The following is a 20,769-nucleotide window of genomic DNA, read 5'->3' as shown; positions in this document are numbered from 1 at the left end:
TTGCCTCACTGCCCCTCATTTACGATGTTCCTGGTGGTCGTGTCCTCTCTTCCCCTGGCTTGGAGCTCCGAGGGCAGAGGTGTGCCTGGTCCCCTGGCCCCCCAGGAGACCAGCGTTGTGCCCTATCAGGGCTCTGGGCAGTGCTTGTGCGTGGAAGGGGGCATCTGTGGAGAGAGCGCCTCCTTGCCTGCTGCACGCCCCCCGGGAGCAGAGGTTGGACTGCCTGTTTGTGAATCCCAGCACCACCCCTTACCAGTGGGTGACCTTGGAGGGGTCAGGAGGCCTCAGTTTCCTCCTTGTCCATCAAACGGGCACTTAATAATATTTACACGCCAGGGTTGTTGTGAGAAATAGGTGCCTGGCACATGGTGAGCTGGCAGAACATGTCAGTTCCTAGCACCGTCATTCCCTGTCCCACGATTCTTTGTCCTGGCTGCTCTTGATCCCATTTCACATATGGGGAACCCAAGGCCCAGAGAGACTAAGGCCATTCGTCCCTGATACACAGCTAGGAAGTGGCAGAGCTGGGATTTGAGCCGAGGCCCTTGATGCTGGATCCCAGGAGGAGGTGCACGCTGTCCCAAGGGCCTGTCCTCAGACACGCCCAGGTGCACTGAGTCAGGGCCATCCGCGGTGGCTCCAGAGTGTCGCCTTCCCTGCTGGTCTCCCGGCCTGGCGCTGGGACCGCCAGGTCCGTGTAATGCTAAGAAGTCAATTTGGTTTGGTCTCCTTCCTTCCCGTGTCATCCCTCCCTCGGGGAAGCCAGCTCTCTCCCTACTGTGCCAGGCTTCTGAACCCTCTGCTCGTGGGATAGTGACATATCAGCCAGAAAAGAGGCCTCTTAAATCTTGTGAAAAACATAGATTCCTGGGCTCCACCCAGGACCCATGAATCAGAATCTCCAGGGGCGGGGCCTGGGAATCTGGACAGAAGGGCCCAAAGCAGGGGAAACACTGGCTCTTTTAACCCTTTTGTTTTTCGGTTGAAGAAGCCGGCCTTCGGAGAGGGGTCTGCGTTACAGGGAGGCCCAGTGAGCCTGCAGAGCCCTCTCTGGGCTCTTACCTGAGTCACAGCTGCTGCCCCTTCCCAGCACTGTCCCCCCCGCCCCATCCCCCAGCCTCGAATCTCTAGGAACCCTGTACAATGGAAGTGGTTGCGAATGGGTGTGCAGAGACCTTCTGGAAACTCAGGCTCTGCTCGGAGACTTCCTGTGTCTTACAATGTTATCTTCAGAATAGGAAACTTTGCCCCATTTTTGCAACGCACATCCTTTGCCTGAGAGTCTGTGGTGGTGCCGGCCAGCCGGGGCGGGTCACTTCTCAGGCAGAGGCGGGGAGTTGTTCTGACAGCCATGCGAGGAAGGACTCTCTCCCTGCAACTCACAAGAACAAACAAACAGACCCTTTTGCAAAAATAATTCATGTTGGCCAGACTCATCAGGAGTATTTGTTCCTTGTGCCCAGTGGTATTGATAGAACCAAGTCATTTCTCAAAGACAAGAGCGCTAGCTGTGAGGCCCGGCTCTGCTGCTGCCTAACCTCCAGCAAGTGATTGCTGCTCTCTGAGCCTCAGTTTCCTCTTCTGTAAAGGGAGGAGGTTGGGCTGAATAAGTTCTAACGCTAACAATGAGCAGCTCCCCAAGAATCCTTTAGATTCCCCTACTTCCTCCAAGTGTCTCTTTGAAATGAGCATGCTTTTGCTGTTAGACAGTATGTTCCAGAGCACCCTATAATTTTCCGAGTTTCCACCAATCCAAGACTGGTATGGCCTCCCCCACCCTCAACTCTCAGACATTCACATGACCCACCAGGGCGGTGGGTGGATTTCCCAAGTGACAGGTTCCATTTTGAACTGGGAGCAGGGAAATGCCCCTCAGAACTCACAGGGAGTGGGACTTTTTCTGCAGGCTTGCAGTTAGTTTACACGCCCGGGCTAGTGCTCACCTCCTGGGGGCCAGCTGCAAAGAATGTTTATGCTGTTTCTTTTATTGCCCTCAGACTGGAGTCTTAGGGAGGGCTCTTTTGGTTTGAGGGAAAAAACATGTGTGTGTAGCCCACTAAATAGCTTGGAATTGACCAGAAGGAGCGATGTTTACAGAAACAAGAGCCTCTCTCTGATTTCCTTTGACATCGCCGTTACTCTCTCCTCCCTCCAGCCTCCAGCACGCCCCTTGCCGCAGAATTGATTATTCCTTCTTCCAGGGAGTCCGGATTGGTGCACCCTCACACACAGTAGGCATTCAGTGAGCGTGAGAGAGGAGCCCTACCTCGTAAGCAAATGCTGCTCTTGCCTCTCCGTGGCACTTCTGTTGGCTGGACCCCAAACCCACAATGAGTGGTTCTTGAAAACATCCTTCCCACTCTTTCCCCTCAGGGAATTTGCTTTCAGGGTTTCAGGGTGGGGCCCTACATGTTCCAGGCCTGGGCATGGCAGCTCTCGTGGCTGGGTGGGAGCGGTCAGGAGGGGCACCTTGGGAAGGTAGAGCTGGTCAGACTGGCGTGAGTGACCTACTAGGATGTGGTTCTTTAGTGGGTCTTTATAAGTAAGTGAGTCGGTCTGCCTGTTTTACGGTGAAGGCCATGAGGAGGGAGAGGGTTAAACCAAGTGGATGCCCAGATTCCAAACATATGGGTGAAGATCCTTCTGGTCAACCTGCGGGTCAACTACAGAACCCATGGTGTCTGTGTCGGGACGTCCATCTGGGGGCAGAGGCATGCGTATGGCAGGTCCCAGCCTTCGTATTTTTGTTGGTCTTACCTGATAGCAGTATGTGAAGCCCAAGGAGGGGGGTGCAAAGGAATTGGTAGGGAGAGGGAGAAAAAGCGTCCGCCAGCACACCTGGCTTTCCTGCCCCACAAGACACAAGATGAGTCTTCCCCACAGGGCATAGCAGAGGCCCCTGCTAGCCTAGGGAGCACCTCTGAGGCGGGCTCCATCACCCAGTGGGTACCACAGGGTCTTGGTGATCCAGAGGATGTCTGGAATGCGCAGAGGGCAGGAGCCGCAGAGCGGTGATCTCGGGGTGGGAGTGGGGCTCTGCTGGGCAGCTCTGGAACTAGGAGGTGGAAGGTGCAGGGAGAAGGACCATCTTCCGACCTCGAGGCTGAGCCTGAGGTCAGTGCCACTCGGAGGGGCTCTGCCTTCCTCTGGGCTCCGCAGGCGGGCGGGCTCCGGGGTAGCGCCGGGACAGGGGTACCCGGGGAGGCTGGCGGCTCTGGGTCTCCTTGGCACAGCTCCAGCCCCCACGTGCCCAGAGACACAGGCGGCTGCTCCTGACTCAGTGGCCTTGCGGACCCGCCTGGCCGGAATCTGCCTTTCGCCTGACAGTGCCGCCTCCCCGACTTGGCAGGGCCATCTCCTCGAGCTGGAGCAGCCCCCGGTATTTCCAGCTTGGCCCTCTGCCCGCCTCTCTGGGGCCTCACAGTCTGTCCTCCCGGGCCAGGGCCAACACACCCTCTCAGCTTGACGGCTTCCCGGCCTTGCCCGGGCCTCTTCCTGCCATCCCAGACTCCCTGCGCTGAATCTGCGGTCCCCTCACCTTGCCTGCTTCTCAGAAAACATCAGTGACACCCCAGCCCGCCCCCGGAGGTGAAATGTGCTTCCTCCCAGGGAGAAAACATGGGGCCTGGCTCATTAGACATCACCAAGGAGGCCGTAAACATCCCAAGTTCCCCTACTGCAGTTGACGCCTGAGGGGTTTCCACATGGGGTGGGGCCCCTGTGGGGCCCCTCCCCACCCTCTCTCACGTGGAAACGCCCCAGTTGGCTGGGTCCCCTGGCCATATGCCCTAGGAAACGCTGCTTCTTTCAGATGGGCACGGAAATAACTGGGTGGCATGTTGGCCTACGGGAGCCAAGGGCTACCTCTCCTTCCTGGACGGCTGCTGAGGGACCTGGGGGTGCTGGAGGTACAGTCGCCCAAGTGGCCTCCTTTCCAGTTGCACAGAAAGGGAACACTGACCACTCAGGGACTCGCCAATTCAGGCGATTGGACGGTGGCTGATTAGAAAGGTTACTGTCTAGAAAGCAAATTTTGTGATGTTCGAATACCATAGACGGTGATGCTGACCGGATAATGTTTCCCGTTAGAGGTCATTCGGAGATCTGCTTTAGTGCACAGATAAGAGCGATTTGTAATTGGTATGCCAGTTGTTTATACAGTGCTAGTAGGATAAACAGTTCTCCTGAACCTTATTTATATTTTGCATTTGTTTATCAAAACTTTTTTTTTTCAACTTCAACCCAGCTGCTTTCGGAATTATTACAAACTCTGGATTTATGGGTCCTAATGAATGGTACTTTATGTATGTGCATGATAATTTATCATGCATCCTTTAACCAAGAGCCTCAGTGCTCAGGGTAAGGGAAGCCAAAAGTGTCCCTTCCTCCCCAGAATGTCAATGTTATAGGAAGGCTTGGGGGACAAATCGTTTGTCTTATCTGATCGGAAGCAGACATGTCATGGAGTAGAAAGCATGAGATTTCAAAGAGCTTTCCTAGACTACACCCTAAGGGATTGAGTCCCCGGAGCTTGACTGGGACACTGCGGGTGAGGTTGACATACTGTGGGGTGTGTATGGGGCCAGTGGGGGATGGAGAAGAGGAGGTGACCAAAGGATACTTGACAGCAATTTCCAGCAACAACAGATGTTTATCCCTTTTTATGACCTGATATGTTGTGTCCCTCTATCGTGTTTGTCTTTCACCGGTCTTACAGCTTACCTTTGACGTTCATCCCAGTAGCATTGGCGTCAACCCTTCAGCATTACTTCTAATCAGGAATTCACGGTCCCACTTGGCCCAAGGCTTCGGCACTGATCTCAGGAGAGCCGTGGTCTGATTTCATAATTGGGCCTCACTGTCACAGGGGGCTACCTTTCACACCAAGGTTGGTCACCTTGCTCTGTTTGATCCCCACATTTCATGGGGTGTTTGTCCATGCAAAGACCTCCCAAAGACTTGACCCAGACAAAGAGAGGCTCACACTTCCATCCTCTTCCTCACGCCCAAAGTCGCCTGAACCACTTGAATAAACCTGAACTCGGCTGTAGCCTCTCCTGCCCTCTGCTCACCCAGCTGCCTATCAGTTTTCTTCATCCAGTGAGAGGATAAAGCGAGCAGGTGAAGTCAGCGGCAGCACCTTCCCCTGCCCAGCCTCTGAATTGCCTCTTAGCTTCGTTTTAAGTCTTGGTGTCTCTCTTTCTGGCTAGTGAGAATTCTCAGAGGGGAGGACTCCCCAGCTACCCCCTTACACACACACACACACACACACACACACACACACACACACACACGCAGCGGCTTGCGTGTTATGGGAGGGGATGTGGTCCCATTTCACACCTGAGCAACTGAGGCACGCTTTGCTTTTGCACACAGGTAGGGCTGGCGCTGTGGGATGGAGTTGGGAAAGGGGACTTCTGGGTGTTTGGGTTTTCTGCTGTTATTTTTAACTCTGGTTTTAAGCGTCCTTTCTTGGCAGCTATGGCCACAAGATAGGGCTGGGATGTTGTGAGACGCTTGATGTAACTAAAAGGGCCTGGCCTGTGAGTTCCTGACCGAGGAGGAAGTGGTTAGGTGGCCAAGAATGCAACCTGCGCCTCCCAGATTAATTAATAATTGAGTGCTGGCCCCCGGCCAGGCAGAGCCAGCCGCGAGAGATACAGTGAACCAAGAGTGGTTAACTACAGTGGGGGAAGGAAGAGTTTGACTTGGCCTGTGGCGAAAAGGGAAATTCACAATGGCCATGATTTATGGGCTGAATTACTTCAGGTCCTCCTTAGTGGGCCCAACTTGGGCATGTGCTCCAGGAAAGCAGACACTGGTGGCCTGCAGGGCCATTTGTGCCCACGGGGAAGGGAGGCAGTAGAGGTGCGGGGGGCCGGGGGCGGGACGCAGTGGGGCAGGCACCAGCTGCGGCGGAGGAGGTACAGGTCTCAAGTGGAGGAGATGGCCGGGAGAGAGACTGCACTATCTGGTGGAACTAGTATAGGCTAGAAATTGAGTGCCCCTTGGGTCACACTCTGCAAAGAGGGATGGAAGGAAGAGTGGGTGTGGAGTCTGGCTCCCCTGGGTTCAAATTCTAGCTAATTGGCTTTGTGACCTTGGGCAGGGGACTTAACCTCCATTTCCTTCTCTGTAAGATTCTACCCACCTCCTAGGATTGTTCTCAGGGTTAAATGAGACGGGGTATGTGGATGGACAGTGGCCAATAGCAGCCGGATTCCCATAGGCTGACGGGAGACGCCTCAGTAGCGACCCAGCGATGGCAGGATCATTACTTAGTAAAGCTCTGCTAATGTTTGCTGACCCCATGTGTGCCAGGTGTGTGCTGCTTGCTAAGGTAGACACGATTATTCAGTTCCCTTCCCCAAAAGCCCCTTCAGGCTTCCCCATGATTCAGGAAAGGCACTCCTTCCTCCCCTTATCACACAGGTCCCTGTGGCTGCAAACAGCCCTCAGGAGGAGCAGGCAGTTCTAGAAGGCACTTGGACATTGCCATCGGTTGGGTTCTGTCCATAGGTCTCCCTGGTCCCCTTGTCTTTCCTAGAAGACAATTAAGGATTATGAATTGGATCATGGCAAACAAGCCTTGTTGCCCCTCTTGGCTGAAAAGTTAGCCTTGGGAATAGCAGACCAAACAGAAGCACGGTTGACAGTTGTGACAGTTGCGCTCACATTATTGCTGCATTGACTTGAGTCGTGCAGCGTGTGCCCATGTGTACCTGGACACAGACTAAAGAATTACTCTGAGAAACTGTTACTGAGCTGGTGACTCATTTTCCCAAGATGCCTGGCCGGGGGTGAGCGGGGGTGGGGCACTGCGCGGACAGTGGAAGGAGCACCTTTGGCCTCCGAAGACGTGGATGAGCCCTGGTCCTCCTTCCTCGTTAACCCCCTGTGGGCAGTCACCCATTCTGTCTGAGCTTTATATTCCATAACCTAAAATGGGCTTGAATGGGCTTGGAGAATTGGAAAACCCTCCACAGTTAGAAACAGTATTCCACCATCACTATCAATGGGGGTAGAGCCACCTTCTTGGCTTGGGCTACAGGGGCTGTGAGAACCAAGCTTGGCCTCCTTCTGCTTTGGAAACGGGTCCCGGACTTGGGGCTGAGGCATGGGGCGCAAGGCTGTGGGGCTGTGTCCACCCGCTGGCTTGATGTGATGGACGGACCGCCTGGCGTGCTCCCTTCTCTGCACCTCTAGCCCCACATCAAACAAGCCGTCCCTTTCCAGGCAGCTTGGAGCTTGGGCACGGATGGTGCCGAGCAGCTTCAGCTGCTTCAGTTTTACTCAGTGGCACAACCACAGACAGGAGGCCGGCTTGCAGGGGTGAGCTTCTGCCAAGCCCTAGGTCATCTTGCAACATTTTTGCAGGGAACCTTTAAAACTCATGTTACTGTGCTCTTTACAGCAGGTATTAGTATTTAATTGGGGCTTAATGGTCTCTCCAGTCAATATTAGCTTTTTGCTTATTATAAAGCACTCTTGTTTGTTCCAGAAATGTGTGTGATCCAGGGAACCCTCACTTTAAGAAAATCCAGTATGTAGGACCCTGTGTTCACTGAAGAGGTGTGGATCATATACCTTTGTGTTACAAAAGGATATTTTTAAGGGAAGGATTTAATGCAAGGATTTAATTTGAATGCCCCCACCCGGGGACTTTAATTTGGGGGTGTTTATCCCAAAGTGCATCTTTAATGTAAATAAGGGAGGTGTATTCGACTTGCAAAGGTCACACGATACTGGCTCGTTGGTAAACGACACCAGGCTGGTGTTAGATGAGGCTTATTTTTGAGAGCTTTGCAAATAAGAAAACCAGCTCCCCATCCTATTCTTTGGCTGTTCCATTGACAGCTATGCTCCCTGTTCCATTCACCCTCATAGACTTAGCAAGTCTGAGAAATTAAATCCACCCCCATTGCCAGACAACTGTAGGCTTTAGGCGATTTTTTTTTTTTGAGCCACTGAAACAAGTGTGGCACATAGCGAGCTCATCTGGCATTCCATTGGTGGGGCTGCATCATGAGGATCAGCAAGTAGGGATGCTGCTTCTCCCTCCCCCGCTCAGTGTCCTGGCTTCTGAGCCTCAGTGGTGTCATCTGTTCAATGGGAACGGTACAGCTGCTGCATTTTTTTCAGACCTGGGGAAAACCCGATGATTTCCCAAGTGCCCTCCCAGCTCTTGGATGTGAAATTCCATTCAGCGCCCATTGTTGACAGTGCCCTGGTCTGGTGGCAGGGTGCCAGGTCTCAGGGGAGGAGGGGCAGAGATGAGTGACGCCTCATGCCAGGCCAGCCAGCTTGCAGGTGGGTGCGGTGGAGACACACGCCCTCCTGATGATGGCATCAAAGAGTGTCATGGAGGAGGGGGGCCGTGCAGTTCAGACCCAGGGACTGAGTAAGACTTTTCAAAGGAGGTGACATCGGGGTCTTGATGGTTGAGTAAGAGTCTGACAAACTTTGGGGAAGGGAGGAGGAAACTCATGTTCATCAAGTGCCAGTTACCGTTGTTAGGCCCGTCATGAACCTGCCCCCCGCCCTTGACCCCTTTGAGTGAGTTGTTATGCTGGCTTCATGGGTGTCCAGTGTGTGCCCCACTCAGGGCCTGTGCTCAGAAGGGGCCTCAGCTCAGTTTAAGGCTATGCTTTCGCCACTGAAATTCTGAATACTTTTTGAACAAGGAGCCCTGCATTTTCACTTTGCACTGGGCCCCCCAAATTCTGTAGCTGGTCCCGGCCCTCAGAGACGTGGTCACCTGCCCACAGTAACCCAGCTGTTAAGATCTGCACTAGTTCACCTCTCTGCTGCCTGTGGTCTCAGGGAGTCTTCCAGATCAAGAGAGAGTGGGATGGACAAAGTACACACAGAGTGGGGTGTTCAAAGCACCGGGAACTAAGGGATCCCAGTAGCAGGGGTGCCTCCCCTGATTACCCCCTGGGATGTTTCTGCACCAGGGCAGGTTCCTGCCCCGCAGAGCTGCTGAGACAGGCTGATTGAGGGCAGTTTTAAGGTACTTTGCTTTTATGGCTTTACATTGGGTCCAAGTAGAAGTTTAAGGCAGGAGGTTTGCCAATAAAACTCAAATTGTATTTGGGAAATAGAAGAGAAATGGAGGTGTCCTGAATTCCCCCAGCTCTGGTAGCCTGCAGGGCAGGAAAGTACCCCCAAATGGGCTTCCTTGAAGCACACCGCCAACTGCCACAGATTGCGGCCCCCAACGCACCTCTGACACACGCCCAGGCTGTCCCCATCTGAACCCCCAAAGGGCCGATTTTCTTCAACAGGGAAGTCAAGGTTGGGCTGAGTCAGTGAACTTTGGCACTTGAAGCCTAAGGTGGGAAAACCCACACTCCGCCAAGACAGGAACCCGGAAGAGCAACCAGGGGCCTGGTTCTTGTGTGAATTCAGGAGTTCGGCCATCGGCAGGGCAGACCCGCAGCCAGGGAGGACTGGGGGGCCCCTTCCCTTCTCACAACCGCATTCTCTTTCCTGGGGACTGAGGTACCCAGCTTCATTATCGTGCACAGTGTGTTTTTAGAATCTTTTCAGAGGCAATATGAAAAGCCAGGCTTTCCCATCCCAGGGGGTCTCTGGCTAAGAAAACAAACAAACACACTCAGAGTCTGACTTTGTGATAAAACAAAAGAAGACCTGGAATGGGAGCAAAGTTCAGAGGCTTTTGCCGCAGAAACTGGTTCCTTCTGGAAAATGTGGGGCTGATTTTATAAGCCGCTTATCGCCGGCTCTCCCCTCCCCTCGCAGACAGATGCTTTTCACCGTCCTTCCCTCCAGGGCACAGGGAACCAGAATTCTCCTACCCGGACTTGGTTCCCTGTTAGAAGTCTGAGTGGTTCCCCTGCCCTGCCTCCTTGGGCCTTGTCTTTTCTGGCTTAGGGTGTTGGGCTTTCCTTTAGGAGCATAGGGCCAGGCCAGGCCGGCACACCAGTGTTTCTGGGGTAGAGTCTGAATGCTCAGCTCTGATGGAGAGTGATCTGATGGCGGCCTCAGTGTGGCTCTCAGAAGCTGGAGCTGCCTGCAGAGTGTTTTTAAGAAGGGAGCTTGGACCACAGAGCACCGAGGTCTGGGGAGAAAAGCCACTGCCCACTGGGCCCGGGGAACCTGGAACAATCTTGCCAGGGAGGCAGGGCGAGAAGGATGCTGATAGAAGTCATAGGTCCTGGTAGGTGCCAGGGAAACTACCTGTGGAGGAGACTCTGAGCAGGCCTGTGTGTATTAGGGCCCAGGTGAAAGCTTGTTTTATGTCAGGGTTGCAAGAGGAGTTCGTCTTTTCAGGATCTGTTTGACTACTGCACAAGATAGATGAATGGAAACCTTACCCACCTCAGTCCAGGCCGCCACTTTGTTCAACCAGAGACCTGGGGCCGAGCAGGCTGGGGTCAGGGCGCCAAGGGCAGAAGAAAGGCCTTCCTGCTGGGCCCAGCAGGCCTCTCTCTAGAGAAGGCCAGTTACGACTCAGCTGGGCGGCCACTGACTATCCTTATACTCACATCCCTCTAAACCCCTCAGGGCGGGGGTTCCATGGACTCCCCAAAAGAGCAGATGAGGCAGCACGAAGGGCACAGCAGGGTGGAGCTGGGCTCAGAGGCCGTCAGTCAGGGTTCCTGTGCTGCATTGCTGCGTGGCCTCTGTCCCTGGGGTCTGTCCTCTGAGAATGGAGGTGATTCTGCTTCCTGGTGCAGAGCACAGAGCACCCGGCAGCTCCCACACTCCAGTTTCTCAGCCAAGGTCAGCAGCCCTTTCCCAAGGTCACCCTTCGTCATTGCAGTGCATTTAGAAAATGCTCGTTGTGTTGAGGAGGGGTGGTGGGAGTGCATGGGAGAAACTGTACTTAAAAACCAAAAAAGTGTATGTGTTTGCAGGGCTGCATAGGGGACCATAGATAGCTGTTATATGGCATGGTTTCTGAAAACCTCCAGTCTTCGCAGAAGGTGGGCAGCGTGTGGTGGGGTGCCCACATTGCCACATCCAAGGGCCACTTTTAACATCCAGTCTTTATAGAGTCTCCACGTGCCAGCTTGGAGTGGACACGGGTGGGTTATTACAGCACAGCCCCTGTGCCATTACCCGGCAGGCCTCTGGAGGTTTGCAGCCCATGGGTTGCAACCATGAGAGAGTAATGCAAAGTCCCCTGTCTCTAGATAGATGTGAGCTTGAATCCCAGCTTTGCAACTTCCTAGCTGAGGACTGTGGACACACTACCTGACATTCAGGCCTCAGCTGCATCTTAAAATGGGAATTACTGAGAGGATTAACAGTATGTTGAGATACTGCTTCATACTCTGCTTGGCATTTGGTAAAGGTTCATTAAATGTTGGCTGGTAAATCATCATCATTACTATTACTACTACTACTACTGGCTGGCTTATTTTATTGTTATTATTACTACTACTACTAGTACTCCTCCTCTTATTTCCCCTTGATTCTCAATTCCATTGGCACATTGCAGGTATTATTATCACCTAATATGAATACCCTTATGAACTATACAGGCTGAATCAATCTATTAAATAATTTATACAAATAACATATAGAGATAAGATGGTGGTAATAATACTAGTGAAAAATAATAGCTGTTACTTATGGAGTGCTTATTTTGAACCAGGCATTATTCAATGCACTTGAAATTAATCCCAGCAGCCCGAGGCAGTAACTTCTGATTGCATCCCCATTTTACAGATTAGGAAACTGAGGCCCAGGGGGTGAAGTCACTTACCCAAGATTTCACCACTATTGAGTGGCAGAGCTGAGATTCACATGCAGGCAGCTTGGCTTCTGGGCCCTGTGCAGGAGACACCCAACTGGTCCTAGCCACTGTATTGCGAATTTTCCCTGTAACCTTGGCAAGTTCCCTTCCCTCTTTGGGCCTCAGGTTTTGCATCTGCAGAATCATGAATTTTGGCCACATGGATCACGGATTTCCTGGCCTCCCTCCTCCCCTTGCTGTCATTCTTTTGCACCACACACAACACGCGCACACACACACAGAGCAGAGCGGCTGGTCGACTCTCTGGAAAGTGGTGGCAAAGCACAGTCCTTGGCCCCAGAGACCAGCGGCTGAAAGAGCCCCCAAGGTGGACCCCGTGCAGGCAGTGGCGGTGGCTAGACCGCCCGTGATGTAATGACCGATTAGGAACTTCCTCTTGGAAGCCTGGCTTCCTCCAGGGGCCAAAGGTGCTGGAGCTGAGGTGGGGGTGGGGAGGGGCGGGTGGGAGCGAATAAGAGGAAACTCCTGTCAGCTGGGCCCTGCTTTTGGAAAGCGTTCAGCGGAGAGGCTTGTTCTAAGCTGTTGACCATTAACATGGCCCTGTGCACATTCCTTCTCTGCTTTTACTGCCGGATCCCAGTGGATAAAGGACTGGTCTCCCCCTCCCTTAACAAAGAAAAAAAAAAAAAGAGCTTCTAATTAATGCTGTATCTCTGGACTTGTTGCAAAACCTGAAGCCATTTCTGTAGCTTAAAATGACAAAGGAAGGTTAAGTGGAAACTTCTTTTTCCCTCTTTAGTTTGATAACAAAAACTACTTATCTAATGGGCAAACAAGGCTTTTAAAGGGGTGTTAGGTTAACCAGATGCAGGGCCACGTAATTACTCCCAGGCCTGGGAGCCTCAGATGAAAAAGCTGCTGGTTGGATGGGAACTTAAAGCCACAGGCATGACATGGGACAGAAGAAAGGAGTTTTCCAGAAGGGTAGGAGGCCCCAGTGGGGCCCTGTGCAAAGGGGATTGGAAAAGCCAGCCCTAGGCTCCTCTCTGGCTCTGCCACCAACTTGCTGGGTGACCCTGGGCAAGTCACTTAACTTCTCTGAGTCTCTGAGTCTCCCTTCCCAGCTCTCGATGGGGTCTGCCCATGTTTCATCGCTCATTGAGGTGTGGCTGGGCCAGCCCCAGGAGAGGCAGGGAGGCTGCTAAGGCCCAAGGAGGTGTGCAGCAGCAGCAAAAGCTTTGAACACGGAGGAGCATGAGCGGCCCAGCCAGGCCCTGGAGACCGGGGGACTCAGGGTCCAGCTTCCTGCGAATGCTCTGAGCCTCCACATCCAGCTTCCTTAGTCTAAGGGATCGTAGACTTTAATCTGGGCATGTCTCTGGTTTGCCTCCCAGGATGGGTGAGTCCAAGGCGGTCTGGCCCAGTGGAAAGGGGGGAATCACAAGGAAAACAAGCTGCATTGCGTGTGCTCAGGCTTTTGGAGCGTGCGGCCCACGGGGGAGCACACAGGAACGTTCCTGCCCTTTGTTTTGACAAAAAACTGCTGATTCGAAGAAGTTAAAGGCTTTCTTGGGATTTCAGCTCTCCCTGCCTCCCCCAGACGCAGTTGGCCCCCTTGGTGCCCCAGCACCCCGACAGAATTACACGTTGGGCTCGAAGCACCCTTGCTGGACAGAGGGGCCAAGAGGAAGGAACGCCAGCCATCGGAGGGGCCGGCTTCAGTGCAGGGGAGAGGACCTACTGTCAGGCCAGTCTCCTCCTGCCCGCCGCAGGCATCACCACCCTCTGGTGGCAGGAATGTGGGTGCCACCCGGCGGCCAGGCCGCCCCTGTCCAGCCTGGAAACACAGGGCTTGTCCCTTGGGCCACCTGGGAGCCCTGCTGGGACCACTCCAGGATGGCCACAGAGGGCTGGCCTAGCAGCACATTTCCACTATCTTCGTTGTAATTCTTTCAAGGCACCATACGTACAATGAAATGCACAGCTCTCTAGTGCATAGGTTATGATTTTTGACAATGTGTACACCCAGGTTCCCACTGTACCAATCAAGATATCAAACATTTCCAGCACCCAAGAAAGTTCCCTCATCCCCACTCCCCAGAAGTAATCCCTGTTCTGATTTCTGTCATTGTAGGTTAGTTTTATCTACTCAAGAATTTCATATCAATGGAAACAAACAACACGTCTTCTGTGTCTGGCTTCTTTCACTCAGCCGGATGCATCTGAGATTCACCCGCATTGTGGTGTGTTTCAGTAGTTTGTTCGTTTTTATTGGTGTGTCGTATTCCACTGTATGGATGAGCCTTATTTTTGCCTGTCCATTATCATAGTCTGTTTGGGCTGCTATAATAACGGTACCATAAATTGGTGGCTTAAATAATGCATATTTATTTCTCACAGTTCTGGAGTCTGGGAAGTCCAAGATCAAGGGGCTGGTAGATCTGGTGTCTAGTGAGAGCCATATCCTGGTTCCTAAATGGCTGTATTCTTGCTATGTCCTCACAGGGTGGAATGAGGGAGCTCTCCGGGGTCTCTTTTAAAGGGCACTAATCCCGTTCATGACCTAATCACTTCCCAAAGACCCTACCTTCTAATGCTGTCACATTGGGGGTTAAGATTTCCAACGTGAATTTGGGGCGGGGGGGCACACGCAAACATCTAGTCCATAACATCCATGCTCCTGTTGATGGACATCTGAGCTGCTTTCCTAGTTTGGGTGATTACGAGTAGAGCTGCTGTGAACATGCATGAAATCACAGAAATGTAGAGCTCATTGTTCAGAAGGGAAGACTGAGGCCAGGAGAAGGGAGATGGCCTGCCTGATCAGGGCCAGGAGGCTGGACACCGGGCTGCAGGCCTCCTGACCCCCGGCCTGGTGCCGCTCCGCCAGATCTGCCCCAGACATCGCGCCAGACCGCGCCTCGCCTCTCCCCCTCCCCCTGGAACCCTTCCAGCTGGGACCCAGAGTCTGGCTGGGAACTAGGCCAGGCCTTGAGCAGGGGGTAGCGAGCAGGAGTTTCGGTCAGAGCGCGGTCATCTTTGATGTTGTTCACTCGGGTCTGACTCCGCGGTATTTATTTGCAATTAAGGAGCTGGTTCCTAATTAGGCTGATGGCGGGACCACAGCCCTGGAGCCACGAGAAGCAAAGGATCTTCTGCAAGAGACTGTCCCCTCGCGGCCTGAGTGGCAGCCCAGGCCGCAGACGAGAGGTGTGGTGGGTCAGGTGGGGCTCTGTGTCTGTGAGGAGTGGGGAGGTGACCCTGGGTTTGGGGGTGCCTGCCTTCTCGCAGAGGGCAGGTCAGCTTGTTCTGAACACACAGCATGAGATCGGAATACACGTGTGTGTGTGTGTGTGTGTGTGTGTGTAAATAGGACTCCAGGAGCACTCATCTGTGTCCCCCGCGTTCAGTTATTCGTTGCTTCACCCTTCGTTCCTTTGCTTACTGAGCATCTCCTTGCATCTCAGGTACCGGGCTGGGAGCTAAACCTTAACATTTGTTAAGTGCTTTACCGCTTGCAAAGGGCATTGCCGTCCATTGTCCTATTGTAACTTCCCATGCTGGTGACTCTGGGTCGTGACCCGCGACACCCCTAAGGAGCCCTGGCCTTGGAAGGGTTAGGCCAGCGCTGGGACGGATAGACAGACAGCTGCTTCTTTCTGCTCCCAATTGATCTGCTGCCAGAGTTGCCAGAAAATCCAAAGATGGACTGTGTAAATGACGCGCTCAGTTATGAATAAGTCCGTTTTACAAATGGGGAGACTGAGGCTTGGGGACATTCAGTGGCTTGTTCATGGCCACATATCCAGTCAGTGGTGAGAGCTTAGGTCTGTCTCACTAGGAAACCTTTTGGATCATGTGACAAGCATTAGGTTAGAATCTGGGGTCTCTAGTTCTGGTCCCACTTCTGCCACCCACTGCTGTGTGTCCTTAGGCAAGTCACCCGATACCCCCGGAGGTGCCATCTTGTAGGCACAAGGACATTGGACTCAATTGATGGTTCCCACAGGCCAGCCTCAGGACTAAGTTTTCATTGGCCCATGGTGAAAGAAATAAGAAAATTTCTTATAATCTAAATGTGTTAATTTAAAATTTTCTGATTTAGGTCCTACCTATTTTGTGAGTATCAAATTACTTTCTTTTGTGCTAGTGATAGTAGATGGTCTTGGGGTTTTTAATAAGTCTGTATGTGACAAAGTAAAACCGTGGTAACCTTATGACATTCCCAACTCCTCCATTAAACAGTGTATTGGTTTATGAAAGCCCAAAGCATCGGGGCTCCCTGGATGAGATGATGTGGGGGGGAACCCTCCAGCTCTGGAGCCCAGAGACCCTAAGAGCTAGGTGGGGATGGGGAGGCCCCAAGCATGGTGATGGGCTCACCTGCCGGCCTGCTGTCTCAGGATCAGACCTGAGACCCTAGTCCTTGCCCAGCACCCCCTTGGGCCTGAGGGCATTGGCCCCACCTGCTGGGCAGGATTCCGGGGGGCGGGGGTAGGGGTGAGGGCAGTGTGCCAACACTTGGGATCTGTTTTATTTCCTTCCTTCTTCCCTTGCAGGTGTTCCAAGAGCACCCTGGGGATACATGCAGACTTGGGACAGATGCAGAAAGGACTAAGACCCACCCCTTCCTCCTTGAGAGTTGAGGCCAGCCAGGGGCACAGACACCTGCTCAGGCCAAGGGAGGGACTGCATTTAAGGCTCTAGGCGCACAGGAGGGAGAGGTCAGAGAGGGCTTCTCAGAGGCGGCAGTCCATCCCCTGGAATTTGGAAGACCTGGAGCCCAGGCCTGATGAGTTGTTACTCAGTCTGCTCAAGCAAAGAGGCTGCGGAAAGTGAGGCCTGGCCCAGGCAGTGTCCCTGAGCGCCACGGATGGGGCAGGCTGGGCCCTAGGGCAGCTCTGGGGCGGGGCGGTGAGGGGGTGGGGTTCATCCCCACTCACAGGGTCCCATCCCCCTGCGAGGAGCGCTGACTGGGGCAAGGCCAGGGACACAGGTGTTGATGAGATGGGGGTGGAGGGTGAGGGCGCATTTGGCTCGGCTGGGGTGGGAGGTACTGAGAGGAGGGGGACAGGAAGGCCCACTTGGCCTTGAATGGAAAGCCTTTTAGGAGCAATTACCCCACCCCCCCTCAATCCCATTACCCCCACTCCCTGACTGTTAAACTGCTTCTTTGTCTTTTGCAACAGAGTGGCTCCCTCCTGGGGCAGAGCTGCCACTTTATGACTAGGGTGGCCCTCTCTGAGCTTATCTGTAGAGGGGATGGCAGTACTCCCTCACTCAGTGGGACTGGGTGAGTCTTCAGGGAATGAAGACCTTTCGTTTCTGGGTCGGGCAGTGACTCACCGGCTTGTGGGTGAGCACCTCTAGGACTCACAGACCACGAGAGCAGTCATGGTTACAGACGGGGTGAGGTTTCGAGAAGGGGGGCATTTGCTTGGTGCATGGGTTTTGGAGGGTGTCTGCCCGGAGTATGGAGAAGAGCTCCCCTCGGGAGTGTGGCCTGGCACTGATGCTGGCTCCAGCACTCACTGGTGTGTGCCCTTGACCGGTTATGGCACCTCCCTGGGCCTCCGTTACCACACCTGTGAACTGGGGTGATAACAGGTGCAACCAAGGCCGTTGCGAAGAAGGCGCCTGGCTCGTGGAAGGCACTCAGGGATGCCTGTTGTCTGTCTTGTCACCCGACATTCTCCAGGCATAGCTTCTTTGCTTCCCCGCCTCTCTGTGCCTAGTGCACTAATGGAGTTCTTGTTGCTCGGTGAGAAGGTCGGTGTTGGAGTTTCACGGCCAGGCTGGGATGGTGCTGCTCTCCTGGCTCTTGGAAACTCTCAGACCCGTGCTGGATGGATGGATCGATGAGGGCAAGGGGCATGCCCTTTGGGACTGTGCCCAGCCCCAGGCCACAGCAGAGCAGGCAGCCCACAGGCGGCCCCTCAGGTGGACATTTTCCTGCTAGGTGGGCCTCCCAGCACATAAGAGAATGTCAGGAGCCCCGTCACCCGGCTGCTCTGGGGCTTCTAGGCGGGGCTGGGCTGAAGGCAGACAGAGCTGACCTCACCCAGGCTCCTGAGTGAAGTTGTTGGCAGTGCTTTCTCCCTCAGGTTTGATTGGACTTTGATCTGTTTCTTTTGGAGAAGCCGAGCCATAAAGGGCCTCAGTGTGTCCTCATCAGGCCTCCAGCAGACCTTCTCCCTCTGCAAAAACCGCAGCCAGGGGCCTGTGTGGAAACACATAACCCCACCGGGCAGTCACGGGTGCCCACCTGCTTGTCAGAGCCCTGAGCTCGAAGGAGAGACCAGATGTCAAAACGCTTCAGCATCTGAGAAGCCGGCCACACCCGAGCGCAGTGAGGAGGGGGCTGCCCTTCAAGATGGGTCCCTTGCCTATACCTGGTATTAGGCCTGGTCTCAGAAAACTGTTAAATTCACGCGGACACGTAGAGATGCCCCAAGCTGGAGTGAGGAGGGATCCCAGCCATCATCCAGGCCACCCCTTTGCCGCCTATGGGGAAACTGAGGCCCGGAGAGGAGCCGCTGGCAAACTGGAGCCCTTGAGGAGCGATTCCCTTTTGCACTTAGAGACCCTCTGCTTCTCCGTCTCACCAGAGGCGGCTACAGTTCTGGTGAAAAGCTGCACTTCCTGCCCAGAGAGCCAACTTGAGGGACCGGGGGTGGGGGTTACTGGGAGACCCTGCGTGACGCTCCAGGCTGAGGCTGTGCGCCGTCGGGCAGCCGTGATTCCGATTCTGGGCCGGAAGAGATCCTGGGGGCCACAATGCCCACCGCACCACGCCTTCCTATGCCTGAGTCCCCTCTGAGGGGCGGTTTATGCCCTCTGATAGCTTCACCCCGCTCTGTTCAGGTTGAGGCCTGGACTGACCGGGTTCAAATCCCGGTGGTGCCCCTCGCCAGCTGAGTGGCCTCGGGCAGGCTGCTGGCGGCTGCCAAGGCTCGGATGCTCATCTGTAAAATGAGAAGGTGGCTCCTCACGGTTAAGGGAGGACCCCGTGAGTCACGTGCAGAGCGAGGAGTGCAGAGCACGGCACCCGGAACAACGTAGGTGCTCGCCATTCAGTCCCTCCCTTGGGTGTGTGGGTGTGTGTCCCTCTCCTGCTGGCTTGTAAAACTCTATAGGCAGGAGCCGGGTGTGGTTCGTGTTTGGGTAGCCACGGGCACCTGGCACAGTAGGTGCCTTGCCTTCGTGTGTGTCTGGGGGTGGGGTGGACGGTGAGGTCCTGCTGTGGGTTAAATCTGAGGACGGCCTGGCCCGCAGTAGTGCTCCCCATGTCTGTTGGGCGCCAGAGACCTCCCTCAAACCCCACCGGCCAGGCGGCAGTGCCACTTCCGCTGCCCTAGAATAACACCCGCGTGCCCTGTGCTTGCCCCGCAGACGCCAGCATGTCTCCGGATGCCACCAAGCCGAGCCACTGGTGCAGCGTGGCCTACTGGGAGCACCGGACACGGGTGGGCCGCCTCTACGCGGTGTATGACCAGGCCGTCAGCATCTTCTACGACCTACCTCAGGGCAGCGGCTTCTGCCTGGGCCAGCTCAACCTGGAGCAGCGCAGCGAGTCGGTGCGGCGCACGCGCAGCAAGATCGGCTTCGGCATCCTGCTCAGCAAGGAGCCGGACGGCGTGTGGGCCTACAACCGCGGCGAGCACCCCATCTTCGTCAACTCCCCCACGCTGGACGCGCCCGGCGGCCGCGCCCTGGTGGTCCGCAAGGTGCCCCCCGGCTACTCCATCAAGGTGTTTGACTTCGAGCGCTCCGGCCTGCTCCAGCACGGGCCCGAGCCCGACGCCGCCGACGGCCCCTACGACCCCAACAGCGTCCGCATCAGCTTCGCCAAGGGCTGGGGTCCCTGCTACTCCCGGCAGTTCATCACCTCCTGCCCCTGCTGGCTTGAGATCCTCCTCAACAACCACAGATAGCGGCCCGCCACCCGCCCCGCCAACGGGGGCCCCGTGCCCAGAGACACAGCCCCCACGGACGACCCCTCCCCCCAGATATCATCTACCTAGATTTAATATAAAGTTTTATATATTATATGGAAATATATATTATACTTGTAATTATGGAGTCATTTTTACAATGTAATTATTTATGTATGGTGCAATGTGTGTATATGGACAAAACAAGAAAGACGCACTTTGGCTTATAATACAGATATATTTTCTTTCTTCTCCTCCTTCCTCTTCTTTATGGTTTTTTGTTGTTGTTGTTGTTGTTTGTTTTTTTTTTTAAAGAAAATGATACAGCAGAGCTAGGTGGAAGAGCCTGGGTTTGGTGTATGGTTTTTGAAATATTAATGCCCAGACAAAAAGCTAATAGCAGTCACTCGTTGATAATAAAGTATTCGCATTATAGTTTTTTTTTTTTTTTTTTTAAACTGTCTTCTTTTTAACAAAGAGGAACATGCAGGGCTTCTGTGGGTTTCTGACCCATCAGGCATCCCGAAACTTGATTTCCATCTTTTACCGGTTAGAGTAGAGGGAATTACATTGAAAAGGGAGGAAGGACGTATGTTTATTCTTAAGGCCAGAGAAGGTTCTGTTATTGCTTCCCACCCATGGCTGTAGTGTGTCCACAGGATTCAGGGGGAGGAGGGAGAGTACATGGGCCATCCATCCTAGGTAAGCTCTTCCCGTCTGTGGGGGAGGCTCATGCTCTGGCCTAGAGGAATTCTCAGCCTGATGGGGAAGACTTGGGTCCATGCCTCTCATTTCTGAGCTGTCTGCAAGCTAGAAAACATTAATTCTCACCACTTTGGGGAAATGGCCTGTGGAAGAAAGACTGAGATGGTGGGTCTTGAACCCACCTACCACCTCACAGAAGCCACCTGAGCCCCAGGGTGAAACTCCTTTTAAGACCTAGATAAGCTACCCTCCCATCCCCCCACCAAGTAGCTCAGAACCTGCCCATCTGGAACTGTAGTCATGATTGATGCAAAGGCAGGTGGTTTCTTTCTACTCTATAAAAGGGAAAAGTTAAGGTTCTGGAAGGGTAAATGACTAGCGCATGAGACAGATCAAGGTTAG

General features: G+C 53.9%; 1 protein-coding gene across 5 annotated transcripts in view; it reads left to right on the top strand.

Moving 5' to 3' along the window:
* The window catches only part of SMAD6 (SMAD family member 6), a 116,477-nt gene that overhangs the window by 53,282 nt on the left and 42,426 nt on the right, over positions 1-20,769 (top strand). For 2 of the 5 annotated variants that reach the window (XM_059912966.1, XM_059912964.1), the window contains exon 4: positions 19,121-19,919. The exons of the other annotated variants lie outside the window; for them this stretch is intronic. In XM_059912966.1, coding sequence (XP_059768949.1) covers positions 19,121-19,662 — 542 coding nt within the window. In that variant the 3' untranslated portion in view covers positions 19,663-19,919. Of the gene's footprint in view, positions 1-19,120; positions 19,920-20,769 lie in introns of those variants that run through there. 5 annotated transcript variants of the gene reach the window in all.

Source organism: Balaenoptera ricei, chromosome 2 (assembly GCF_028023285.1).
Source record: "Balaenoptera ricei isolate mBalRic1 chromosome 2, mBalRic1.hap2, whole genome shotgun sequence".
Lineage (NCBI taxonomy): Eukaryota > Metazoa > Chordata > Mammalia > Artiodactyla > Balaenopteridae > Balaenoptera > Balaenoptera ricei.
The sequence above is the reverse complement of the archived record's forward strand: the minus strand, read 5'-3'. Positions and strand labels throughout refer to the sequence as shown.